We start from the raw sequence: 23,527 nt of genomic DNA, 5'->3' as shown, positions 1-23,527 counted from the left end.
AAAAAAAAAAAAAGATTTTTTTAAGGTTCCCAAATTATGAAGTTAAATGTACATGACCAAAACTTAAAAATAATTCCATCAGTATTGATGTAGTATGTCATCCTTTATTCCCATACATTTAAAAATCCCAAAAGTAAAACTTTCAATGGTCTCTAATCATCCTATAATTTCCATTCTTCCATTGCAGTTTTCATCTGAACCCACAGGGCTCGGTGTTCTAGCCCCACACTGAAACCTGGTAGTAGGTCCTCACACTGAGGTCCTGTTTGTTTTGCTCCTACCATCTCTGGTGGCCATAGGAGTTCATCAAATGTGATATGAGGTTTTTACAAATATGATTGGAGCGGCAATTACTGTATTTGTATATAAGAACAATGGTGTCAAAACAGTACCTTTTATGCCTGGAAATCCGGGGAATCCTGGATCACCTCTAACACCGGGAAGGCCGGGGGTACCTGGTGCTCCCTATATTTTGAGTACAGGGAAAAGAGCAGAACCACAAAGTTTGAAAAATATAATACTCATGACAGATTATTTTTTAATCAAAAAATATGACTCCATATTGGATAAAAATAAGGTGAAACTGACATCATTTTTACCTGTTAGTTCAGCATTCTGCCTACCTTTAGCTTTTATGCTCCCTAGAGCTCTGCCTAGGACCATTTAAAGCATGCCCCTCCCCCCATCATGTGAATAAGCAAACTTGCCATCCGATGTTAGTGGATACTGCTTTGACTCTGAATGTGTTTAAATGGAACTGCCATGAATTTGGGGTCATTTCTGGGAGAATTAACCTGTAATTATTGCAAAGACCATAGAGCTATTGTTGAATCCAAGTGTCATTCTGCTAAGCTAGCAGAGTTCTAAATTACTCCTGATGAGGGTGGTGGGAGATCTACAGACTAGAGATGGGACCAGAAAGAGCAATAGGGAAGAGACTGAGCCTACTGAGTAGGAGGTGCTAACATTAATGGCTGCTGAAGCCTTGTGACACTGAAGGACAGCCATGAGAGAAGAGAGGGATTAGGGCTTCCAAAAAGATCAATACCTCAGACCCACTTTCACACTGTTCCTAGGAATTGAGACAGAATGCTATCGAGAACAATGAACTAAAACTCACGAAAAAGGTGCCAAGAATAACAAAGGTTGCTTTAGAGCCAGGTTGCCTCTGGAGGAAAAACACAGTAATTCAATTGGTGGGATGAACTGGTATGTGGTTACAAGAAGAGGGAAGGGAAAGGGAGCCAGCCATCTGATCAGGGACTGTCTGGCTTCTGGTAACCGTCTTATTTTCTTTAGTAAAAGGCAGTTGAGAGTCAGACACCAGGTTCAGCTCGTGGGTGGAAAGGGAGTATTTGATGCAGACAGAGAGGACATCCACCAAGAATAAGCATCTTTCCATTGGAAATGACCCCAAAAGCACCTGAAGGAGTAAGAGCTGTCTTGTTTACAGACTTTCTATCTGCTGGTGTCCTCGGAAGAACTTTAGGTGCAGTCACCAGGTCGGTAATGACAACTTCCAAAGCACCAGAGAGTTACCAGGGTGACATCTACAGATTGGATGGAGGTGCATAGTAACTCAAAGAGTAGATTCTAGAAATCAAATCACGAAAGAGTTGAAAGGAGTTTCACGTGCTTCCTAATAACGGTCATGCCCCAGAACCCATATTTACCCCCTAGTGAGGGTGTTAGAGGTGGACTTGTGGGCTGGGTGATAGAGAGTCTGTATTTTCATGTGATATCTCCACCATGTCTTTGTGGTCACACTGTCTGCTACATAGGGCAATCAGAATAGGTTTTAAGCTTGGTGAGTGCTCAAAACAAAGGCAAGTTCTATAAAGGATTAATTTCAACGTGTAGAGGAGACTTGACACGCATCATGAGTGAATAATTGATGTACTGACTCTGTAGGTTTAATTTTTAATTGTGTGTGTGTGTATATGCACGCACACACGCATGAGCCCAGGTGTTCTCAGAAATGGGAAGTGTTAGGTAACTTTGGAGCTAGAATTACAGGTGATTATGGGCTGTCTGGTGTGGATGCTGGGAGCTGAACCTAGGTCCTCTGGAAGAACAGCAGGTGCTCTGAGACATGGCTCCATCTCTCCAGCGGTGATATATTGCTTCTTTAGAGAATGAGACCTTCATGACCTGAACTCTTCAGTCCTCTGGTCTCCTCTGGATGGGTCCTCACTCAACCTAATCCTCCAGTTGTACTCCTCACACACATATACAGTGAATCTTTAGGCTCTGGAGAACTCCTCTCAGCATCTACTCTACCTTGCTTCCCTTGTTTCCCTGGATAACTGATGTTTTTCTTTCCTCACACAGGCTCTGAGCGCATCCCACAGAGGAAGACAGGAGCCCTCGCTGCGTTCCTTCAGCCCCCCACCTTTCCTTGTAGTACACAGCATGAGAAGGACGAGTTTCAGTATTTGTCTCCTTCATTTTAGACTATGCCCTTTGAGAGTAAAGGGTACAACGCGGTACACCCCAGAATGAGCTTTGAACCACATCCATCTATTCAACATCTGTTTCTAAGAGAATTCAGGAGAGGTGGTAGAGGGTGAGGGAGGGACTCAGAAATGAGAGGTCTTGGGCTGGGCTCCTGGGAGTCTGGACCTACAAGAACCGAGTGGCGTCCTTGGAGGTAAACATGAAAGTTCCACACTTAACATCTCAAACATCTTAACATCTCAAGCACAATGGCTAGGCAAGGAAAATATGCAAGAAATACTGGTGTAAGAGAAACTCAAAGTAACAAAATTGGTGTTATGAAGGATTTATTAATAGATTTGCTTAGGAGACATTAATCACACAAAGTGGAATTTAGCTGAGGAAGTGCTGCCTCCAAAATACTCCAAAGATAAGTAGCTAGCCAGGCCTGACAGAGATAGCAAAGTTTATAGTTTGAGGATGTAATTGTTCACCAGGACTGACCAGCTATCAGGCCTGTCCCCAAAGAAGGTGCCTCCAACAGGATGCTCACAGGGGGCCTGCCATAAAGCCCCTGGTTCTCTTCTCGAGAAAAGCATAACTCTGCCAGCTGGACAAGATGAACCTGGGAGGCAGCTACTTGGAGAATGGACACTGGTGTGCTTAAAATCATTCGAGCAATATCTTTGTTGTAAAAATCTCCCATTTGCCTAACTGGCTAGATCTATAGTCTCCCTGTCTCTGTTTAAGTTGTTCAAAATGTAACCCGGAGCTGGGTCCTAAGAGTTTACTTGGGGGGAGGGCAGATGATAGCTTCTATGAAATGTATAAGCCTAAGGTATATGTAAAATAATAAAACATTCTATTAGAGGCTGGCTTCTCTTGGGTATTAGCCAGGGCTGCATGTGTGCTATTAAAGAGTTTTCTCCTCTTCTTACTGGGAAGGCATATTATTTCTACAATAACAAAGTTGAATTTTATGAAGAAAAGGCTTGTGAGCACAGCTGACTCTAAGCACAGTGTGTTATTACCATTGTGGTCATGAGTCAGCTGAGTGGCCCAAGGGAAACTTAGGTTGAAGTCCTAAAATGGCAATGTACAGTTCAGTTAGATACTTCCTTCCCTTAGATACTTGCTGGCGGAATTGGCTCTTATTTCTGTTAACTTGTAAAGCTGGCTTTGTTTTAAAAGGAAGTACTGTCAGACTAGGGTGTATTCACATTCGAGGTAAGGCTGATGGGCAAGGAAACTAAATCTGCCAGAACCAGGTACATAATAATAGGAAGAAATTCAAGATACATTTAAATATTTGATGATGATGATGATGTGTGTACATATTTACAGATAGCAAATTTTTGAAAGCAAATTAATAGAGGGACACAATGACTATGATTTGAGGCTATTGGAGGGCACTTATCAACTACTAGGTACTTAGATTTCTCCCTACACGCTCAAAGTTTAAATAAGCAAGAGTCAGAGGTTGTACACCCATGCACCCATATGTTAGAGGCATTATAGAGGTGAAATCTTTGTAGGCCTTAAGTGTCTTTGATTTCCTGGGCTCTGTGGGACTTCGGATGCATCTCATCAGTACACAGGGGTATCATACAGAGTGAATGTGTGCTGCATTCAGGTGCAGCTGATCATGCGCAGCAGTCAGTTCATCAGAGTTAATAGTACGGTTCACAATAAGTGAGCACGTGTGACCAGTGCTGATATATACAATATGACTGCAGCATAACAACAACAGCAAGGCAGAACTGTATTAACATTCCACACTCACCGGGTAACCTGGTGGGCCCATGTCCCCTACAGTTCCAGGCAGACCTTTGGGGCCAGGTGGGCCCATAAATCCTTTGTCACCTTTTATGCCTTTTCCGATAGGTCCTGGAGGTCCAGGGGGACCTGGCTCGCCTGGATTCACAAGGAGTGCATCAGAGTTGCCAGTAAGGGATTCTTGAGAGTTCTGTCATAGATTCTTTCAAAATGGAACACAAGCTCCACACCTTGTTATTACCCGAACACCCTTTCCTTTGCTGCTGTGAGGTGGGGCTGTGGTAAAGATGGAGAACATGCCAGGGGAGCAAGGGGAGAAGCAGGAAGGAACTACATCTCCCTGAGGACAGTCAGGGATAAGAGAGAAATGAAGAGCAGGGCAACACAAGAAGCCATGAGGTAATGGCAGAAAGAACACATCTGATGCCACTTCCATTCCAACTTGTGAAAGGAAGCACTCTACCTGGATTTCCTCTTAAGCCAGGAAGACCTCTGTTTCCTTTTGGGCCAGGGACAATTGCCCCAGGTAGACCTGGTGGCCCTGGGAGTCCAGCAGTGCCTGGGGGTCCTTGGGGTCCAACATCCCCCATGGCCCCCTTCCTGCCAGGAAGACCAAACAAGCCTGGAACTCCCCTGTCTCCTTTGGCACCTGCAAAGAAGAAAGCTCAGTTGGGTTTACAGCAATATAGGCACTTTCTTTGAAAATGTTAAGATTCATAATGTATTTTCTTTTAAAAAAAACCAGCTAGAGAACAAAAATATAGATCTATAGGTCTTCCTCTGACTAGGTGTTAATCTAGGCAAAATCACTATATTTTTTACAAATCTGTTGTCTGATTTTATTTGGGGTATGTGTGTGTGTGTGTGTGTGTGTGTGTGTGTGTGTGTGTGCGCTCCTGTGTCTTATTTATTAAATGCTCACTCAGTGAACTTAGAGATCATTGATTTGCCTGGTATGGCTGATTATCAAATTCCAGGGATCTGCACGTCTCAGCTTTCCCAGTCCTGATATTACAGATAGTGTATATTTCATGCCACGGAGCTGTCTCCTCAGCTCTTTCATTGTCTTATTTTAAAAGTAAAAATACTCCTGTCCCAGCTCAGCTGTTTGAAAAACATTTACCTAACATATAGCCAAAAGGCATGCTATTTTAAGATCTAAAGTGTCGTGCATATGTAAGCCACAGTTACTATTTGGTGGACTTTAGAGTGACATTATTTACAGATAATTCAACAGAGCAGAGAGAAGCTAAACTTCAGGGTAGTGATGTGGGCTTGGAATGGTTGCCCAGTTAGACACAGAGGAAGTTGTAATCCTGCTCAGTCTCCTGGCTGATTCTTTCCCACATCCACGATACTGAGTCAAAGGGGGATAAGTCTGCAAAAGGTCTGAAAGAAGACCCCAAATGTCACAGTCCTTTCAGAAAATCTTCAAGAAACTGTGCTTTGAAATTCCTGGATAAAAGTTGTCATATGGATTGGAAACAATCTCCCCTCCTCTTTCATGTGTGTGTGTGTGTGTGTGTGTGTGTGTGTGTGTGTGTGTGTGTGTAACTAAAAAATGACTTATTGATTTTATTTCATAAGTATGAGTGTGTTTTACATCCTCAACTGGTGTTATTCATGAGAATAAGTGGCTTGAGTATAGGAGAGAGAAGAGTGAGGCTGCTGGCTGGAGGAATGTTGTGGGTGGGTCACTGTTGGGTAGGAAGTAAAGGCCTAGGGTGAGAAAGAGAATCAAAGTATTGCATGTTCCAGTGTTGTCCTCAGTGAATTCATAGTCCTTAGTCTTGTGGTGCCTCTAATTCCTGCTGTTAAAGGAAGTGCTCAGAGGGTGTCAGCTGCCTCTGCAGCTTGTGTCATCTGCCTCGGTAGTGCTGTCTTTGTTCAGCAATAACCTCATGTACTCATGTCATGGGTTTTATATTACATTTTTGTTAAACTTTCATTTTCTGTTTTCTAATATGAGTTCTCTTAAGGATCTGGGAGAATAAACTAAGCAAACCAATCCGTATCTTCCAAGTTTCGATGAACTCTTCATGGTTTATTACCCCAGAAGCATCGAGATGTGCAATTACTTGCATAACTGGACTATTTATTATTTTTAAAGCTTGTGTTGTTGTTGTTGTTGTTGATGATGATGATGATTTTGGTCTAAGGTGTGATTTTTTTTCCTTTGAAATGTTATTTGCAGTCAAATGCAGAGTAATGTAAATACAGCATTTCCCTTCCACTGAGTTTTGAGCTTAGCCTAACAATACGAACTGAAGCTTTTCTTCTGTATATAATTCTATAACTAGACACTGGGATAGGGAAAGGCTCCATGCTCGTAGGAGATGGAAGGCTCAGCGTACAAACACTGAGACTGACTAAAAGGACCATCAAGTCTTTAAGAAAGGAGGGGAAAGAGCAGCTCCTGTCTGCTTCACACTCCAGCTCCAGTACTGTTCAGTTCCAACATCAACTCATCTTCTGCGGGGTCTCATGTCATCATTCGTTATGAATAAAGCATAATTACTACCTTGAAAAACTCCTATTCATGCCAGGATAATAAAGATTGCTAAAAGGTGTAAACAATCAGCTGTTTCTCTTGGCTTCTTTCTCGACAGAAAGGAAAAGTGTTCAAGGACTCTGCTTCTCCTATGACACTGGCCTGAGAAAGGTACACCTGTGGTGGGTCAAGAAACATGCATAGACTTCGAGGAACATATTAGATAAGTTGTCGTGTCTCAGATGTTGATAGAGGTTTGGGGTAGCCCTTGACAAACAACTTGAACCACAAGCTTGGTGCAAGGGCTGGAGTCAAAGTGGGGAATGGCAATACCCCTGTACCTCAACAGCAGGAAAGGGTGCTCACAGGGAAGCCACCTCCACCTGTATTCTTTCAGGAGCTGAGTCATTGCAATAACCAACTAACAACAGCAGCAACAACACAAATACATCTGAATATCTTCAAAGACTTGCATAAAAGAAAATCTGATAGGCTAGGACACAGCTTTGAAAATGTTTCCTTTATTGTGATGATAGTTTTAATTGACTATTAAGACTATATTTAGTATTATCGTTGGGGCATCTTTCACTTTGCCAAATTATATTGCTTGATGAATCAAATCAAGAGAAGTATCTACTGCTCTTGGAAACATGCATTTTATGATCAGGGAAGAAGAAATGCCTACCTGGCACACCAGGGCTCCCTTTTGGGCCTGGGTGGGCCCCCAGCAAGCCTGTAAGAGGTAATTTTGATACATTAACATTTGATTAATCTTATTACATCCGATATGTGAAGGAAATACAGTTGATACATGCTGAGAATGTGGCAGAGGCCATTCATTCTAGCAGTGAAGACTTCTTGAGCCACATGGAATTAAATGCTATTCATAAATCAGTGGGCAAAACAAATATCAAAGGCAACCAGTGAGGTAGCTCTGTGGATAAAGGCTCACACATCTCAGACTAATGATGTGACCTCAGTCCCCCAGGACCCATATGGGGTAAAGGAAAAATCTACCCCTGTAGATCATCCTCTTGCCTTCCACAAGATGGCTATGACATGAGTGACTCCATAAACATATGCACACACACATTATATATATATATTCTCTATATAATTATTATATATTTACATGTATCATCATATACATATATATCCAATGATAATTATCACATTCTATTATAATCTATTATAACATAATATACACAATATATTATAATTACAATATACATATATACAATAAAATACAAATATAATTATATGTAATATATTTATTTATAATTTATATTGTATATTATACTTTATAAATTTATATATTATAAATACATTTAATTTATTTATAATATTTTATAATATATTATATATAATTATCTAGAATTCTGTTATATTTTATTTATTGAATTATATATACTATAAATTATATAATCTATATATACTTATATATTATATATACTGTATATACAATATAAAAATATATCCTATATCATATACAATTAATATATAATATATAATGCATGTATATATATATACATATATATTCACACACACATACATATACACACACACACACACACACACACACATGACACATTAATTTGGATATATAGATGAAGAGCAGGCTGTACCTGTTTCTCCTTTTTCTCCTGGAGGTCCGGGAATTCCATCACGTCCTTGGTCACCTCTCATACCCATTGGCCCAGGAAGTCCTGAGAGTCCTGGAGGGCCTGAAACAGACAGAAACCTAAACCAAGCCACTCAAAGACAGGGCCCTCTTCTGATGGCCTACTGTGCCAGGGAGAGAGGTGGAAAGTGTTCAAAGATACTGAGTTTTCAGAACTGTAGTTATGTGGAACTGCATTCATAGTACAAACAAAACAAAACACCCGAAAGCCTATGCCTAGATTAGTACTATCCTGAGATGACCATGATACTGGCAGATATTTCAATTAGGGAATGTTATCAATCTCACTATTCTGCAAGAGACAGAACAGTAAACTTAGTTGAATCTCAGGGAGAAAGTGTGTTTTCTCCAGACAGAGGGGTAGAATAGGTTTTTAAATGATACCTGGAGGGCCAGTGCTTCCTGGAGGGCCTGGGAAGCCTTTCTGTCCTTTCAGACCCAAATCCCCAGCAGGACCTGGTTTCCCTAAAGATGCAGAGAGAGGAGAGAAAAAGAACACCAAGATAATAAGTAGTTAGTTACATTGGCTACTCAGTCAGTTCTTCTGTCAGCTGTGCTCAGGCTGCCCTTAAGGAAATTCCTGACAGGTCACCTCAGACATCTGTTCTGAAAAACATTTCTTCTGGAAACCACACAGCTGTGATTTCCTTTCTATGTTGGAGCTCTAACACCCAACTATTCAGAATGCTATTGTATTTAGCAATGTGGTTTTTAAAAATTAGGGCTGACAACATGGCTCAGTGGGTAAAGGTGCTTGTAGCCAAGCCTGAAAACTTAGGTTCGATCCTTATACAAATGGCTCAATATCTGACTAACTGCTAAAATCAGGAGCTAACTGCAAACCTATCAAATCCCTCACTTAAATGTTATATTCATGTAACCTGCAGCTGTAACTTAATAGTTAGCAAGGTTTTTTTTGTGTGTGTGTTTTAGACTTATTAAATACATTTTTTTTTTCAGGGCTGGAGAAGACGATGAGTGGTTAAAAGCACTGACTGACTGTTCTTCCAGAGATCCTGAGTTCAATTCCTAGCAACCACATGGTGGCTCACAACCATCTGTAATGGGGTCTGATGCCCTCTTCTGTAGTGTCTGAAGACAACTACAGTGTATTCATATACATTAAATAAATAAATAAATGAATAAATCTTTTTAAAAAATACATTGTTTTCTTTCTCTCCTCCTGTCAGGGTTGGGAATTGAACCTAGGACCTTGTATATGTAAGGAAATGCTACACTACTGAATTTCATCTCCAGTCAAGCAATTGTTTTTAATAAAACAAAATGAACACTTGTTATAAGTTAACATGGATAGCAAGAACCAGATCAGAATTATGTCAGGGAAAATAAAGAATTGAAATAGCATTATAGGTGGAATTATGTTTGTTATAAACTTATAGACTAAAGTCCTAATCCCCAGTGCCTTGTGTTTAGCGATATGGTGTCAAAAATTGGGGCTGACAAGATGGCTAAGTGGGTAGTGGAGCTTGCAGCCAAGCCTGACAACCTGAGTTTGATCCCCAGGATCCATGCGATGGAAGGAGTGCACTGATTCCCACAAGTTCTTGCACAATGCCCCCGGACCTCCACATACACCCCCACATACAATGAATAAATAAATAAATGAATAAATAAACGAATAAATAAATGAATAAATAAAGCTAAAAAATTGTATTTAAAATATTTTGTAAAGTTAAAAGTGAGAACTCTAAGCCAACACTTGTGGCATCTTTGTAAGAGATCAGAATGCAAACACAAGGGGAGACAGGAAGAGACGGCTCTAGCCCAGCGCAGAGGTCTCACAGGAACCAAGTCTTACCAGCACTTTGGTCTCAGAGTTCTGGTTTTCAGAGTGTGAGAGAGCAGGCATCCCTGAAGTCACTCAGTCTACGCTCTTGTTAGTTTGGAAGCTTGGCTATGTCGTTCTAACCTAAGATTTTGCAAGAAGTACTGTTTCATGCCTCTAGGCTGAATTTGTTGAGGCAGAACTTCAGACTTCTTGATTACAAGAACAGGTGCTTGGAATTCAGTTGGCTAAACAGGAAAATGAGGCCCTTCCTAACTCATTCACTATTTTTTTTTTAGTGCTCTAGAATTTGAAGTTCAAAGTTGAATCAAAACAATTGTGGCGCACACACCAGAACGTATAGCTTTCGGTTTGCGAAGGTGAGTCTAAAAGGTAAGGGCCATCCTACACACTGCTGCCGCCTTTCAGACCTGAGAAGCCGGGGCTCCCCCGTTGTAGGAGAGTTGGTCGCACTGTGAACCCCTGGATTGTGTGATTTACTGGAAAAATCTGTTTCTAGTTGTGGTGTGGCTCAGCCCTTAGCACACACCTCTGGCTGGAAAACAGGAACCCCCTTAGTGCATCCCTTCAATCCCAAACAAGGAAGGTAAAGTTAAGTCTGTAGAAGGAAGCACCTGTGCTTGAAAGTGATGTCAGAGTGGTAGAAAAAGTGACCCTAGGCTATTTAAAAGAGGGCAGAGGGGGCTGGAGAGATGGCCCTGCAGCTAAGAGCACTGACTGCTCTTCCAGAGGTCCTGAGTTCAGTTCCCAGCAATCACATGGTGGTTCACAACCATCCATAATGGGATCCAATGCCCTCTTCTGGTGTGTCTGAAGACAATGATAGTGTACTCACATACATAAAATAAATAAGTCTTTGAAAAAAAAGTAAAAGAGGAGAGAGAGAGAGAGAGAGAGAGAGAGAGAGAGAGAGAGAGAGAGAGAGAGAAGGAGGCAGTTTTACAGAGACAAGTTGAAGACAGAATGAGCCAGAGAAGGAGAAGGAGCCAGATTGAGGCTACACAGAGCGAAAGTCAGAGGCCAATAGAGGAATCAAAGGCTTTGAGCCAGAACAGTTAAGTTGAACCAGCCAGTCAGAAATCACAAAGAACCAGGAAGGGGTGAGCTTATTCAGCAGCAGGTCTCAGAGGCTGAAAACAACAGATTGCCTAGATTACATTGTACAGAGCCTAGAAGGGTGGAGCACTCGGCCTAGGTTAGCAGACAGGAGCAGTAAGCCTTTGGAGGCAACAATTACGTCAGGCAGATAAAAGTTATTCTTATACTGACCTGGGTGGCCAGGACTCCCAGGACTTCCAGGGGCTCCATCAGGTCCAGCAGGCCCCGATCGTCCAGGTGGCCCAGGTAGGCCTCTTTCTCCTTTCTTTCCTTTGTCACCTGGCAATCCTGGATCGCCCTTAAATTCAGTCAAACACCTTTAAAGTTCTCATATAAGCAGGATATGTGGTTAGGATTAAGATTAAAAAAAACAAACAAACAAGAAATGACTTATTGACTTATCAATCCCTGTTGTGTATTTGCTATAGGTCAGCACCATGAAATGTGTGAGGAATAGATTAGCCTTGTCCTTTGTGAGGCCCAATGCAGAATGAAAACACAACTCTCTCTCTCTTAAAACACACTGAAAGAGTTTCAAGAGAACAACAACATTTAGCCAAGAAAGGATCCAGAGCAGCCCTGAACCTATGTGAAAACAGGCTGAATAGCATATAGGATGCACACAGCCCCTGCTTTCATGGACGTTAGAGTCCAGCTGGGAGAGAGTTATCAAACAATCACACAAGTAGAAAAATCTCAGACATTGTGACTGACAGGGAATAAGAAGTAGGCTAAACAGGTAAGTGTCCTGCAGATAAAATGCTAAAAAGAGTGTCTGCCAATCACGTTAAAAAAAAATTGTCTGACTTACTATTCGTCACATCTGTATCTCATATTAATGACAATTCAGATCATGCATGGTTGATGGTGACTTAACGTAATTTCCATCAAGGCTGATTGGAATATATTATTCTCCTACCAGGACTCCCTAACCTGAGAAAAATCAGCCTGTGGCCAATGCAGAGCTCTAAACATTTTGTGTGGTTATTACCTATAAAAACCTGAATCTAGACAGAGCTGGTAATGGACTGAATAAGAATCCAATCAAATGGGATTGCCTTGGAGAAGATAACTCAGTGGAAGGTGTTTCCCTAGTTTTCTGGAAAAAAAAAAAAAAAACAGCCTAAAATTGTGCTTCAAGTAATGAAATCTTGTTTTTTTTCAAGTCTTTGCAGTTTCTAAAATTTTTCCTTCTTGTTCTGATGGCTACTGCAGAAAATGGAAATAATAATAGCAATGGGTTTTTTTTTTTGTTGTTGTTTGTTTTGTTGCCGTCTTGAGACAGGATCTCATGGCGGGCTTTCATTTTGTGTGCTCAATGGTGACTGACACTCACTGCTGCTCATCCCACCTCCATCTCCCAGGTGCTGGAACTTCAAGTGCGAGAGAAGATGCTACTCCACTGCCTCCAAAGAGACAGTTTCTGAGGCAACAGCTTCACATCTTGAACCCTTAAACCCTTGAACATCTGACAGAAAAATATCTTTTCCCTTTACAAAAACATGCATCCAAGTACTTCACATACAATTTAGGTTAGTGGGTCACTCGGGATGCTACAGATTTCTCCAGAGAGGGCCATGAAATCCCTCTGCCTCTGGGGCTGGCGAGATGGCTTGGCAGTCAATAGGCTCTTCCAGAGGTCCAGAATTCAATTCCCAGCAGCCACATGCTGGCTCACAACCATCCATAGTGAGATCTGGTGCCCTCTTCTATTATGCAGGTGTATATGCAGGCAGAATACTGTGTACATAATAAATAAATAAATAAATAAATAAATCTTAAAAGAAAAAAAAAAAAAGCCCTGCTTCCTGGAATGTCTGTTAACGACTCTATACTTTCACATCTCTGACTCTTAGGGTAAGTGCAGGAAAAAGGTTTGTAGGAAATGAACCTAGAAGAGGAGGCAACTCCACTGAAATGTCATGTGATTGCCACACCTGTAAAGAGTTTTGATAGCCAACCTCCTTCTGAGGGAACACAGGCTCTGAAGGAGAACACTGCCACAAGGTAAAAACGTCCTGCGTAATGAAGTGAAGATGTTTCTGAAGCTTCTAACAGAAGGAGACATCCAGGCAGTTTAGGAGTTCCTTTCCTAATGATGCTAATGATGCTAATGATGCTGGAGAGCTAGTTTACTCTATGCCTTTTATTTTATCTTAACGAGAGACAAAGAGTTTTGCATTTACAATGCAAAATCTCCAAATGAGAACAGCAAGAACAAAAAACTTTATATCTGGAGGAAAGAAACCTTGCCCTGTCAGTTTGGGGGCCTGTCACCTCTGCCCCCTGTGCGAGCACACTTAAGTGGCAGGAATAGAGACATTTTCTTAGTGGCTGAAATAGATTTTCCAAATTGAGAGCATAAAAAAGCTTCAATTGTGGAAATAAATAGGAATGTGTTTAAGACAAACAAACAAGCAAACAAATACCACCACCACCAAAACCAAAAACCATAGCTGCCTGAATGTATAGAAATTTCTTTTTTCTTTTCCTTCCTACATTGAATCTGGTGTTTGTTGATATTTTAAGGCTCCCCACCTTTGCCAAAATGTAACTGTTTCAGTGGTCTAAATACCTTTGGTCCTGGAGGTCCTGGCCTGGCACCTTCTGAATAACCTGGCTCCCCCTTATCTCCTTGGGGACCATGGATTCCTGGCAGGCCTGGTCTTCCAGCTAGACCTGGAAGTCCTGAAGTTCCTTTTCTCCCTTTAGGGCCTGCAACGAGGACAGATATCAGGTAAGAGAAGAGAAGGAAGGATCTGGAAGTATACCATCTCGATGCATGTATGAATCATTCTCCAAGAAGATGCTTTTTCAGAATCAGAAATATTGGGCTATATAATGTGTGATTGTTATACAACATATGTATCTTGTTACCGCTCATGTTCAGGTTCCACACAGAACCTTTGTCTGAAAGCAAAGCTTGTTGATATAAACTTTCTATTAAATGAAAAAAAGAAAGAAGGAAAGAAAAAAGAAAAAGAAAAAGAGAGAGAGACAGACAGACAGAAAGAAAAAGAAAGAAAGAAAGAAAGAAAAAGAAAGAAAGAAAGAAAGAAAGAAAGAAAGAAAGAAAGAAAGAAAGAAAGAAAGACAGGAAATCTACAGTTCTGACGTGGGCTCGCTGGCTCGTAATAACAGGATGATAGCATTACCTGGCACTCCCATGTTCCCCATGCTTCCTGGCATGCCGTGTGGTCCTGGTCTTCCAGGATTTCCTCTGTTCCCCATATCTCCTCTAGGGCCTTGAGAAGAAATAGAGTCACATAACCCAGTCCCTGGGTTTATGTGCTCAACACCTATCTTCTGCTTGCATGGGTAGATAGGTACAGAACTTTCTATTAAATGAAAAATCAAAACGATCCAAAGCACAGAAAATCTAGAGTTGTTGTGATTTTGAGGGCTTATAATAACAGGATGCCATTAGCTGGCCCACACGTGTTCCCTGTAAGTAGGTAAGTCCAGAACTCCTAGGCTGGCCCACATGTGTTCCCTGTAAGTAGGTAAGTCCAGAACTCCTAGGCTTGCTGGTTAATGGTTAACGGTTCTTTTGCCTTCAGCTTGGGCTCACTACAGGCCTGGGGACTTAGGATGAAACTGGATAAGGTGAGAGTCCTATTATTAGGCCTGTTCAAAGCCACCCTAAGACCAACATCAGCAGAAAAGAGTGGCTCCTCTGCAGTACTGTCTGTCAGCATCCTGAAGGTTAATTGCCATGTAGGTTACTCTGCTATTGAGGTGGCCTGGGATAGGAGACTGGAATAGCTTAAAATTGCTTTGCAAATAACTTGTTTATGAAAGGAAGACACAAAAGCAAAAATGACTAGGACATTATTATTATTTTTTTATCTCTGTTAAAAATAAAAGGTTTTTGTATACAAAGGGAATCACATGTAGGATATTTATCAGTCGATTGATGCCAGCTCCTGAACACATTTATTTTGGTTTAATTTAGAACAAATTGACGCCACCAGCTACTGAACACATTTACTTTGGCTTAATTTAGAATATATGTCTCCTGGAACACTTTCCGGGCAGATTTTATGTTTGACCTAATGAATCTAGAAGTAAGCTGTGTGACATTTAGGTCTAGGAAAGCTTAGAACATGAAATTTCTATTGGAGAGTTAGCCATACCTGGAGGGCCTGGTAGCCCAGGCAACCCCTCGAGGCCTTTCGGACCTGGTAACCCTGGGTTGCCTCTGTTTCCTTTCTCACCTGGATTTCCGACAAATCCTAAAGGTAGAGAGCAGATTTTAAAGACAGATGTCAGGAAGTTGGAGACATGGCTCTATGGTAAAGTGTGTGTCTAAAGTTCACGTGGCCATGAGTTTCAGCCAGCACTGAAACCAACTGAAAGCTCATCAGACTCATCCACACCCTGGTCTAAACTGATGCATTATTGCCGAAGTACAGCATCACATTCTTATTAAGGGCACAGAGAGGTGCAGGCTTCTGCCTTTGTTAGAGGAATTGAATGAACAGAGGTCTAGAAACCATTAGCACAGTGTGTGGCTCGAATCAGGCAACTATTGTCATGAGATGCATTCAAGGAATATTGGAAAGGTTGCACTGTAGTTCGGTGGTAGATCCTGTCCCTAGCATGTGCAAAGCACTGAGCTCAATCCCTGACATTGCAAACAAGCACACAATATTTTAAGATTTAGCAGCTTAAATACCTCTTCATTTTTTTGTAGTAAAGCAGTGTATGACACAATTCTTTTATAAACAATTCTACTCTCAATCCATTTGTTAGGATTTACTAGGCATTGGATAAGTCAAAGACCCAGTCTAGAACCATACTGCCAACCAGCAATAGCACTGGGATTTCAAAGTAGTTTTGCATGGCTAGGAAGTTCACTAACATCACAGGACACCCTTTTATCCCTAAAACTTGACTTTGATTGCTTTATTCTCCTACTTACTTAAATTCACTAATACTCCTTTACCAGCAATCAATTACAAACTTCCCTAACTACATGGAACATTCTGCCATGTCTGTCCTTTGGCTGGGCTTTTGCCTTTTCCTGTTTATAGGCCTATTTACATATGGATTAAGAATCTAATTAACAGACAGGTCTGTTGCTGTGCTCTGGAAACAAAAATAAGCCACATTCCCCTTCCCAAGTTTTCCATGTTTAATTAAGGAGACTGTGGAGCAACAAACACTTGCCACCCAGTGAGATAAGTTCTGTAATACAGTTGGGCACAATAGGTGACACAAGGGAGACAGACCTTCTGGAAGAGAGATTGTTTTGTTGCTGAGCATTGAGAACATGTGGCTAATTGGATGAAGAAAGCATAGGATGAGACCCGATTTCCAGGCTAGACAATAGCCTATGCAGAGAAAGGGTTGGTAAAAGAGTTAGACCGTTCTTCACCTTTGCTTTCCATTTGTCATCATCTAAGCATGTATAGTGTTCATTGTGTACATTTGCTCTAGCCTGCAGGCTATGTATAGCTTGATTTCATCCTTTCATTCAGGTATGGACTTAGTTGGGTCTTTCTTCCTTCACATAGACTGAATAATGAACTGAGGTCATTAGGTTTACACGGCAAGCATTTTTACTTTATCCACCTGATCATCATACAGGCCCTGGGTTGATTTTATAAGGCTCTAGAGCAAAGGGTGATTTGTTAAAAAAAAAAAATAACAGTGTAACAATGTAAATTGTTAAAGGGTTATAAAGACAAACAAAGCCAAAGGAAAATATACAACAGAGATCTCATATGACCTACAGAGCTTAACATTTACTGCTTGGATGGAAACAGGGTTTAGGTTCCACTAATGCTTCCTCCCCACTACCAAACTGTTAAGTTTCACTGTGACCAGTAAGCGATGCATGTGTATTCAGGACATAAAATGTCTAACCCACAGATATTAAAAAGTGTTGAGCACATACGTGACACATGGCTGGAGACATCTACAGTCTAAGGAGGTTCAATTCTTCCTAACTCTTCATTATTTCTTAATTTCATATATGAATACAATGTATTTAGATGCTATCCCTTCTCCTTCACTTCAACTTCTCTTGGATATACCCTTCCCTCCATAGTTCTTTCCCAATTTCCATTTCTTTTTCCTCCATTTCTTCCTTTTAAAACAATCCCTTGAGTCTAATTAGTGCTGCCCATACATACATGGGTGTATGGTTCCATGCCCTGGAACATGGGCAAGTTATCATGGACCACACCATTGGGGGAAAAAAAAACCTGTACCTCTATCTTGGTTGTGTCAATTTGATAAAACTAGAGTCACTTAAGAAGGGGGAACCTTAACTGAAGAGCTGCCTTGATCAGGTTGGTCTGTGGCCATGTCTGTCAGAGATTATGGTAGAGGGGGGAGGGATCTGCCTACTGTGGGTAACACCAACCATAGACAGGTGGGTCTGGGTTATATAAGCCAGAGAGGAGCCAGTAACCACCATTCCTCCATGTTTTCTGCTTCAGGTTCCTCTTCAGTTTCTGGCCTCCCTTCCCCCAATGATAGACTGTGAACTGGAAGTGTAAGCAAAATCACCCCTTTCCTCCCCAAATTGTTGTTCTTCGGAGTAAACTAGGACACTCTCCTCCAGGGGCCACCAACTGCCAGTAGGAATGGGAGCTTCAGAAAGCCTTGGATCCAAGGGGCTTTCCTGAATCCCCTCACAAAGCCAATTCCTGGAGGTTCCTCTGACTATCATGTTTGCCGAGTTCTCTGCTTCTGGGAATTATTGCCTCCAGGAGTTGTGGTCCAGACACCTAGCAGCATATCAAAGGAAGGACAAGTGTGACCACTCGAGCCAGATGCTTCCTCTCACAGCTACCCTGGGTGAGTGACTTGATCTCTCAACACCTCTGTGGGAAATGAGATGAGCAATCGCCGGCCAGCGTATTGGCTCGTGAGATTGAGTTGATATTTATCAAGCGTACAATAGTACTGGAACATGTTTGCTACATAAGCCTTCATGAAATAGGATACTGTTTCTCATTTCTACCTTACATTTGTTCTTTCTTTTTTTTTTTTTTTGTAGATATGTCTGTTTTCCATTCAGATGTTTCAAAGTAATGACGATTACTATTGATTTTTACCCTTAACGTCTCTTCCAAATTTGGAGTGAATGTCTCTGTGTGTAAAATTTGGATTCTCAAAAAAGTGGGTGTGTCATGGCATCCTAGCATTCAAGAGGTTAAGTCAGGAGAACCTTGAGTTTGAAACCAGCCTGGTTACATAACGAATTCAAGGCCAGCATGAATTATATAGTGAGATCCTGTCTCAAAAAATACTTTAAAAAATGAGTCATGCAGATATTTGAAAGGCTTAGATAACACATTTGCTCTTGTTCAATCTGTGATCCTCAACTATGTGTCAAAAATGCTAAGTGGCAACATATACCTTCACTTAAGTAGATTTTTTTTTTCACTTGAGTAGACGATAGCTACTACTTCCTAGCTTTCCTGTATCAAAAAATAAGTATGTCCTATACATTATCTTTTCCCCAAAGATCATTTTCTCTGTTGGCAAAATTCTTAGATTTGGTCTCCCTTCAGAGCTTGTCAGATGTTAATTCCAGGAAGCTCTTTGGTATGTCTGGAGAGACTTTCAGTCTTTCTAACAATGGGCTTTGCAGAATTTGTTTTTGTTTGTTTTGAGACGGGGTCTTACTGTGTTGTCTTGGCTGGCCTGGAACTTGCTGTGTAGAGCAGGCTGGCCTTAAACTCAGAGGTATGACAGCCTTTTTTGTCTCGAGTAAATGCTTGTATGCCAAGCACAAATAATATATATATATATATATTCATATATTCATATATATATTACAGTTTGAGAATTTGCAACTTTAATCCCATTTCCAGATTCATTATTATAAATACTGCATAATATCATATTGTCTACCAGAATAAACTTTTACAGAAACACAATAATATTATTGATGAATACCTGATATCTTAAACCACATGAGATCTTTCTCCACTAAAATGTGGGTCTGCAGCCACAATTTTTTCTTTAATGCTTTCTCTTTGGTAAGAGTTTATTCTCAAAGGTAATTTTTTACCCAGAAATTCTGTTTGTTTAGTGTTGCTTGAGGTCCAATCTGATCAAGAGGATTAGATTTGAGCCCTCTTTAAGAATTGGCTTGATACTGGTCGTATAAATTGTATAACAAAAACATCTGCAAAAGCCAGATGATTTGAAATAATTTGAATGGATTTGATTTTTAGTCCAATAGTCACACCTAACAAGTAACCATATGCTGAAAGACTAAAGTTCAGGACAAGAGATGTTTTCTGGACTGTTATTCTCCAAGGACTTTGAACATGAGAAGATGTTTTTTGATGCAATCAGAAAAAAAAATCTATCCTGGTAGTTAATAGAATAAAGTAGAATTTGGAACAGAGGTTTCCATTTCCACCAGAGATACTGTTTTTGTTGCAGTTAATTTGGCTTTTCCCCTTCTACTACAAGATCTTACTCTGTAGTCCAGGTTACCTTAGAATTTACAATCCCCCTGCCTCAGCCTCCTGAGTGCTGAAATTACAGGCTTATGCCATTACATCTAGTTACCTGGCTGGCTCAGAGAATTTTAAAAAAGAAAATAATGTTATTTATTTATTTTACTATAATGATTTACAAAAGGTCATGTTTATGCAAGAATATAATTACTTTGAGCAGATTCCCCTGCGACCCCTTTCCTTTTTATCCCCCTGCTCCTATTGGTCTTCTGTGTTTCCTCAGACAGTTTTGGTTGTACTTCAATTTCATATACACTATCTGGTAGTGTTTATAAGTATAAAACTAGAATACACACATGAGAGAAAACATATGGTATGAAATACTAAATACTGGCCCCCAAGTCCTGGTTGCCCTCAGGGATGAGAGAATCTGCACATAGACCCAAGTGACACTATGTAACCTCTTCCCCTGTCCCCAAGTTATCCCCGATTGGTAAATAAAGATGCCTACAGTCCATAGCTAGGTAGAACTGAGAAACACGGAATTTTTAATTCTGAGGCTTGGGGTCTGAGGAGAGACCCCAAAGAACAGGAACAGGAAGGAGGAGAAGAAGACACCATGGGGTACGAGAATCCTAAGAACTGGCCATGTGGGCTGACCACTGGAGTCAAGAGCAGCACAAGCAGAACATGGCAAGTCATAGCTCCGAGTTATTGATAGGGGAGGTGTCTTAGTCAGGGTTTCTATTCCTGCACAAACATCATGACCAAGAAGCAAGTTGGGGAGGAAAGGGTTTATTCAGCTTACATTTCCACACTGCTGTTATCACCAAAGGAAGTCAGGACTGGAACTCAAGCAGGTCAGAAAGCAGGAGCTGATGCAGAAGCCATGGAGGGATGTTCTTTACTGGCTTGCTTCCCCTGGCTTGCTCAGCCTGCTCTCTTATAGAACCAAGACTACCAGCCCAGAGATGGCACNACCCACAAAGGACCTCCCCCCTTGATCACTAATTGAGAAAATGCTTTACAGCTGGATTTCATGGAGGCATTTCCCCAACTGAAGCTCCTTTTTCTGTGATAACTCCAGCTGTGTCAAGTTGACACAAAACTAACCAGTACAGGAGGTAAAAACTAATAGCTTAGAGGGTAGACATCTGCCCAGCTCTAGTGCTGATTAAGGCTTATTATAAATACAAAAGTTGTGTGTGTTTTATCTGGGAACTGAATGATCAAAGGCGGAGTGGAAACCCCTGGTCTGAGATTAAGTAATTTCAACCACAGTGGTATTCATCTGAGTCTGAATTAGTCAACGTTATAGATATTGTTGGTTGAATCCATTTTCCTGCAAACATCCTAACTTTGTTCTTTCTCATCTTCTGAAAATGAGTCCCCTGTGCATAGGCACCAATCTTTTTCTGTCCATCTTTCTGTTGAAGTACACACAGGCTGCCTCTGTAACTTTGGTGTCTCTGTAACTAGTGCCACAGTGAACATCACTCTGCGCGTGTCAGAGAAATAGATGTACATTTCAAACACTTCTCAAAAAACGGGGTGTTGAGGCTTAAGATAAAATAATCAGTGAGTATCTATTTAAATTCAGCAACTAGGATATAAAACTAATTAGTTTTATATAAAACTAAATTATAAAAAACGAATGCATGCAGCTTCCAAATGGCTGTGTGACTGAGCAGGTGACTCAACCCAGCCAACTAAAGGGCTTTCCTCTGATAGTCTTAGTCTCAGAATTGGCCGACTCTAAACAGGAACAGTTCTTTACCTTTAAGTCCAGGCTCGCCTTTGTCTCCCTTTAAGAGTGTTGCTTGGGAAGGCCCTGGCTTTCCTTTCTCTCCTCGTTCGCCTTTGGCTCCTGGGCGTCCTCTTTCCCCTTTCATTCCTGGGACTCCGAGGCTACCTGACAGACAGGAGTAACCACAGCAGGTCCTCATAGTGCAGGAGAATTCAAAGGTTAGAAGCATGCATATGCTATAAAACAGTTCTTCGAATCTGTGTGTTCCCGAGCGCATAGCACTCAACAGTGCTGGCGTAAGTTTGAAGGGTGTAAATAAGTTTCCGGTCAAATGGGGGAAGGGAATACAGAACACAGAAAAAGCAGATGCATTCTTCACTGACAACCATTTTTTTCTTAAAGAACAAATGCCATTTCTTTTGTGATTAAGTAGGTGAATGCTATCCATACCTCATACCACCGAGAAAGATGTCCCCACTCACCTCTCTGCCCCTGCGAGCCTGGTTTCCCAGGACGCCCGGGAGGGCCAGTGGTTCCAGGACAACCCATCATTCCAACCTCTCCTTTCTCGCCTATGGCAACAAATCGACACAAAGCACTTCAGGATGTATAAAATAGGAAAAACAAAATATCCCAGAAAATAAAATAATGTAGACAGAGAAACTGGGAGTGGATGGCCTTTTGTAAATAGGAAAATAACCAGGTTTGTGTAAGAGGTGGATTGGTGTCTTTTAAAATTTCATCTGTCTGAATGTCATTGTAGCAAATAACACCATGGTTGACAACAGAGCGCCCCGAATCCCTGTGACATTTGTCCTCTTTGCTTCTTCCCAGTACATCTTCTGTTTATTCTTTTGTAGACCTTAGTAGAATTTAGTTTTGATTTCCATTTTTTTTTAATGTGGCATACTGAGTGATAAGGTTTTAGTCTGACATTTTCATGTATGGATGTCATCAGACTTTGTTCTTATTCACCCTAAAGTTGTTTTTTAACATGTAGTTTTGATTGCTTTCTTATTGTGGGAGAAGTGTCATAGATTCTAGTATCAGGAATAGAGCTGACACACAAGAGAAGCCTAGTAAGAGGCACCAAAGCATACTGTACCAGTTAAGCAGTTATTCTGGTCTCTTCCCCGGAGGACTGCTTTTAAGCATTATACATTTACATTGAACTGATAATTATGTGTGTGGGTGTCTGAAGAGGCTAGAAGAGGATGTTAGATCCCTAGAGCTGGAGTTAATACAGGTGGTTATGAGCCACCTGATGTGGGTCCCTTAGGAGAACAGCAAGCGATCTTAACTGCTGAGCCATCTCTCCAGCCCCTGGACTGATAAATTTTAAGGATTTTCAAAAAAAAAAAAAAGAATCTAGATTCAGATGACTTTGCTGGGGAGTTCTATCAAGTAGCTATATTCTTCATAGACTGTTTCTGGAAATACTACAGGAGGACCCATTCCCAGCCTATTCTCTATAAGGCCAGCACTGATCCAAGCAGGACTGAGCTATCACAAGAAAACTACTGACCAATGTTCCTTATGAAATTAAATGTGAGAACCTCAACAAAATACTGGTTGGTATCTCATAGAAAAATTACTCCACAGCCCAAAATAACTGTAACCTAGGTAATTATAAAATATAACGGTTCTACTTTCCCACCCTCCTGTCCCTTGATCCCTGCTCTCTTAAAATTAATTTAGGAGGAAAAATATACTAGGAAAAAGGAAAGACATACAGTGTACAGAGTCACCTGGAAGGAGCAATGTGGAAGGAGACTTAAGAAGACAGTGGCAGAAAGAAGGCTACCTGGTGGCCCTGGGAATCCTGGAGCTCCCGGATATCCTTTTTGGCCAGGTGGTCCCATCTCACCAGGACGACCTGGTGTTCCTGGTGGTCCAGGATCTCCACGGACCCCAGACCTGTCCATGCCTGGGATGCCAGGGTCTCCCTGTGGCCCGGTATCACCTCTTCTACCTATGTATGAATAGACAAACAGAGAAATGATTGGTTTTTTTTTTTTTTTTTTTTTTTTTTTTTTTTTTTTTTTTTTTTTTTTTTTTTTTT

The 23,527-nt window shown here is 41.1% G+C and overlaps 1 protein-coding gene across 2 annotated transcripts in view; it reads right to left on the bottom strand.

Moving 5' to 3' along the window:
* The window catches only part of Col4a3 (collagen type IV alpha 3 chain), a 138,767-nt gene that overhangs the window by 12,313 nt on the left and 102,927 nt on the right, over positions 1 to 23,527 (bottom strand). For both annotated transcript variants that reach the window (XR_003843853.1, XM_021197823.2), the window contains exons 32-44: positions 23,270 to 23,437; positions 21,948 to 22,037; positions 21,496 to 21,630; positions 15,426 to 15,524; positions 14,445 to 14,534; positions 13,865 to 14,004; positions 11,461 to 11,587; positions 8,769 to 8,849; positions 8,329 to 8,427; positions 7,389 to 7,436; positions 4,676 to 4,861; positions 4,220 to 4,350; positions 393 to 465 (exon numbers count right to left, since the gene is read on the bottom strand). Coding sequence is in view for 1 of the 2 variants with exons in the window: in XM_021197823.2 (XP_021053482.1) it covers positions 393 to 465; positions 4,220 to 4,350; positions 4,676 to 4,861; positions 7,389 to 7,436; positions 8,329 to 8,427; positions 8,769 to 8,849; positions 11,461 to 11,587; positions 13,865 to 14,004; positions 14,445 to 14,534; positions 15,426 to 15,524; positions 21,496 to 21,630; positions 21,948 to 22,037; positions 23,270 to 23,437 (1,467 nt within the window). In the remaining variant the exon portion in view is untranslated. The remainder of the gene's footprint in view (positions 1 to 392; positions 466 to 4,219; positions 4,351 to 4,675; positions 4,862 to 7,388; positions 7,437 to 8,328; positions 8,428 to 8,768; positions 8,850 to 11,460; positions 11,588 to 13,864; positions 14,005 to 14,444; positions 14,535 to 15,425; positions 15,525 to 21,495; positions 21,631 to 21,947; positions 22,038 to 23,269; positions 23,438 to 23,527) is intronic.

This window comes from Mus pahari, chromosome 5, assembly GCF_900095145.1.
Source record: "Mus pahari chromosome 5, PAHARI_EIJ_v1.1, whole genome shotgun sequence".
In the NCBI taxonomy this organism is placed as follows: Eukaryota; Metazoa; Chordata; class Mammalia; order Rodentia; family Muridae; genus Mus; species Mus pahari.
This window is presented reverse-complemented; position numbering and strand designations above follow the sequence as displayed.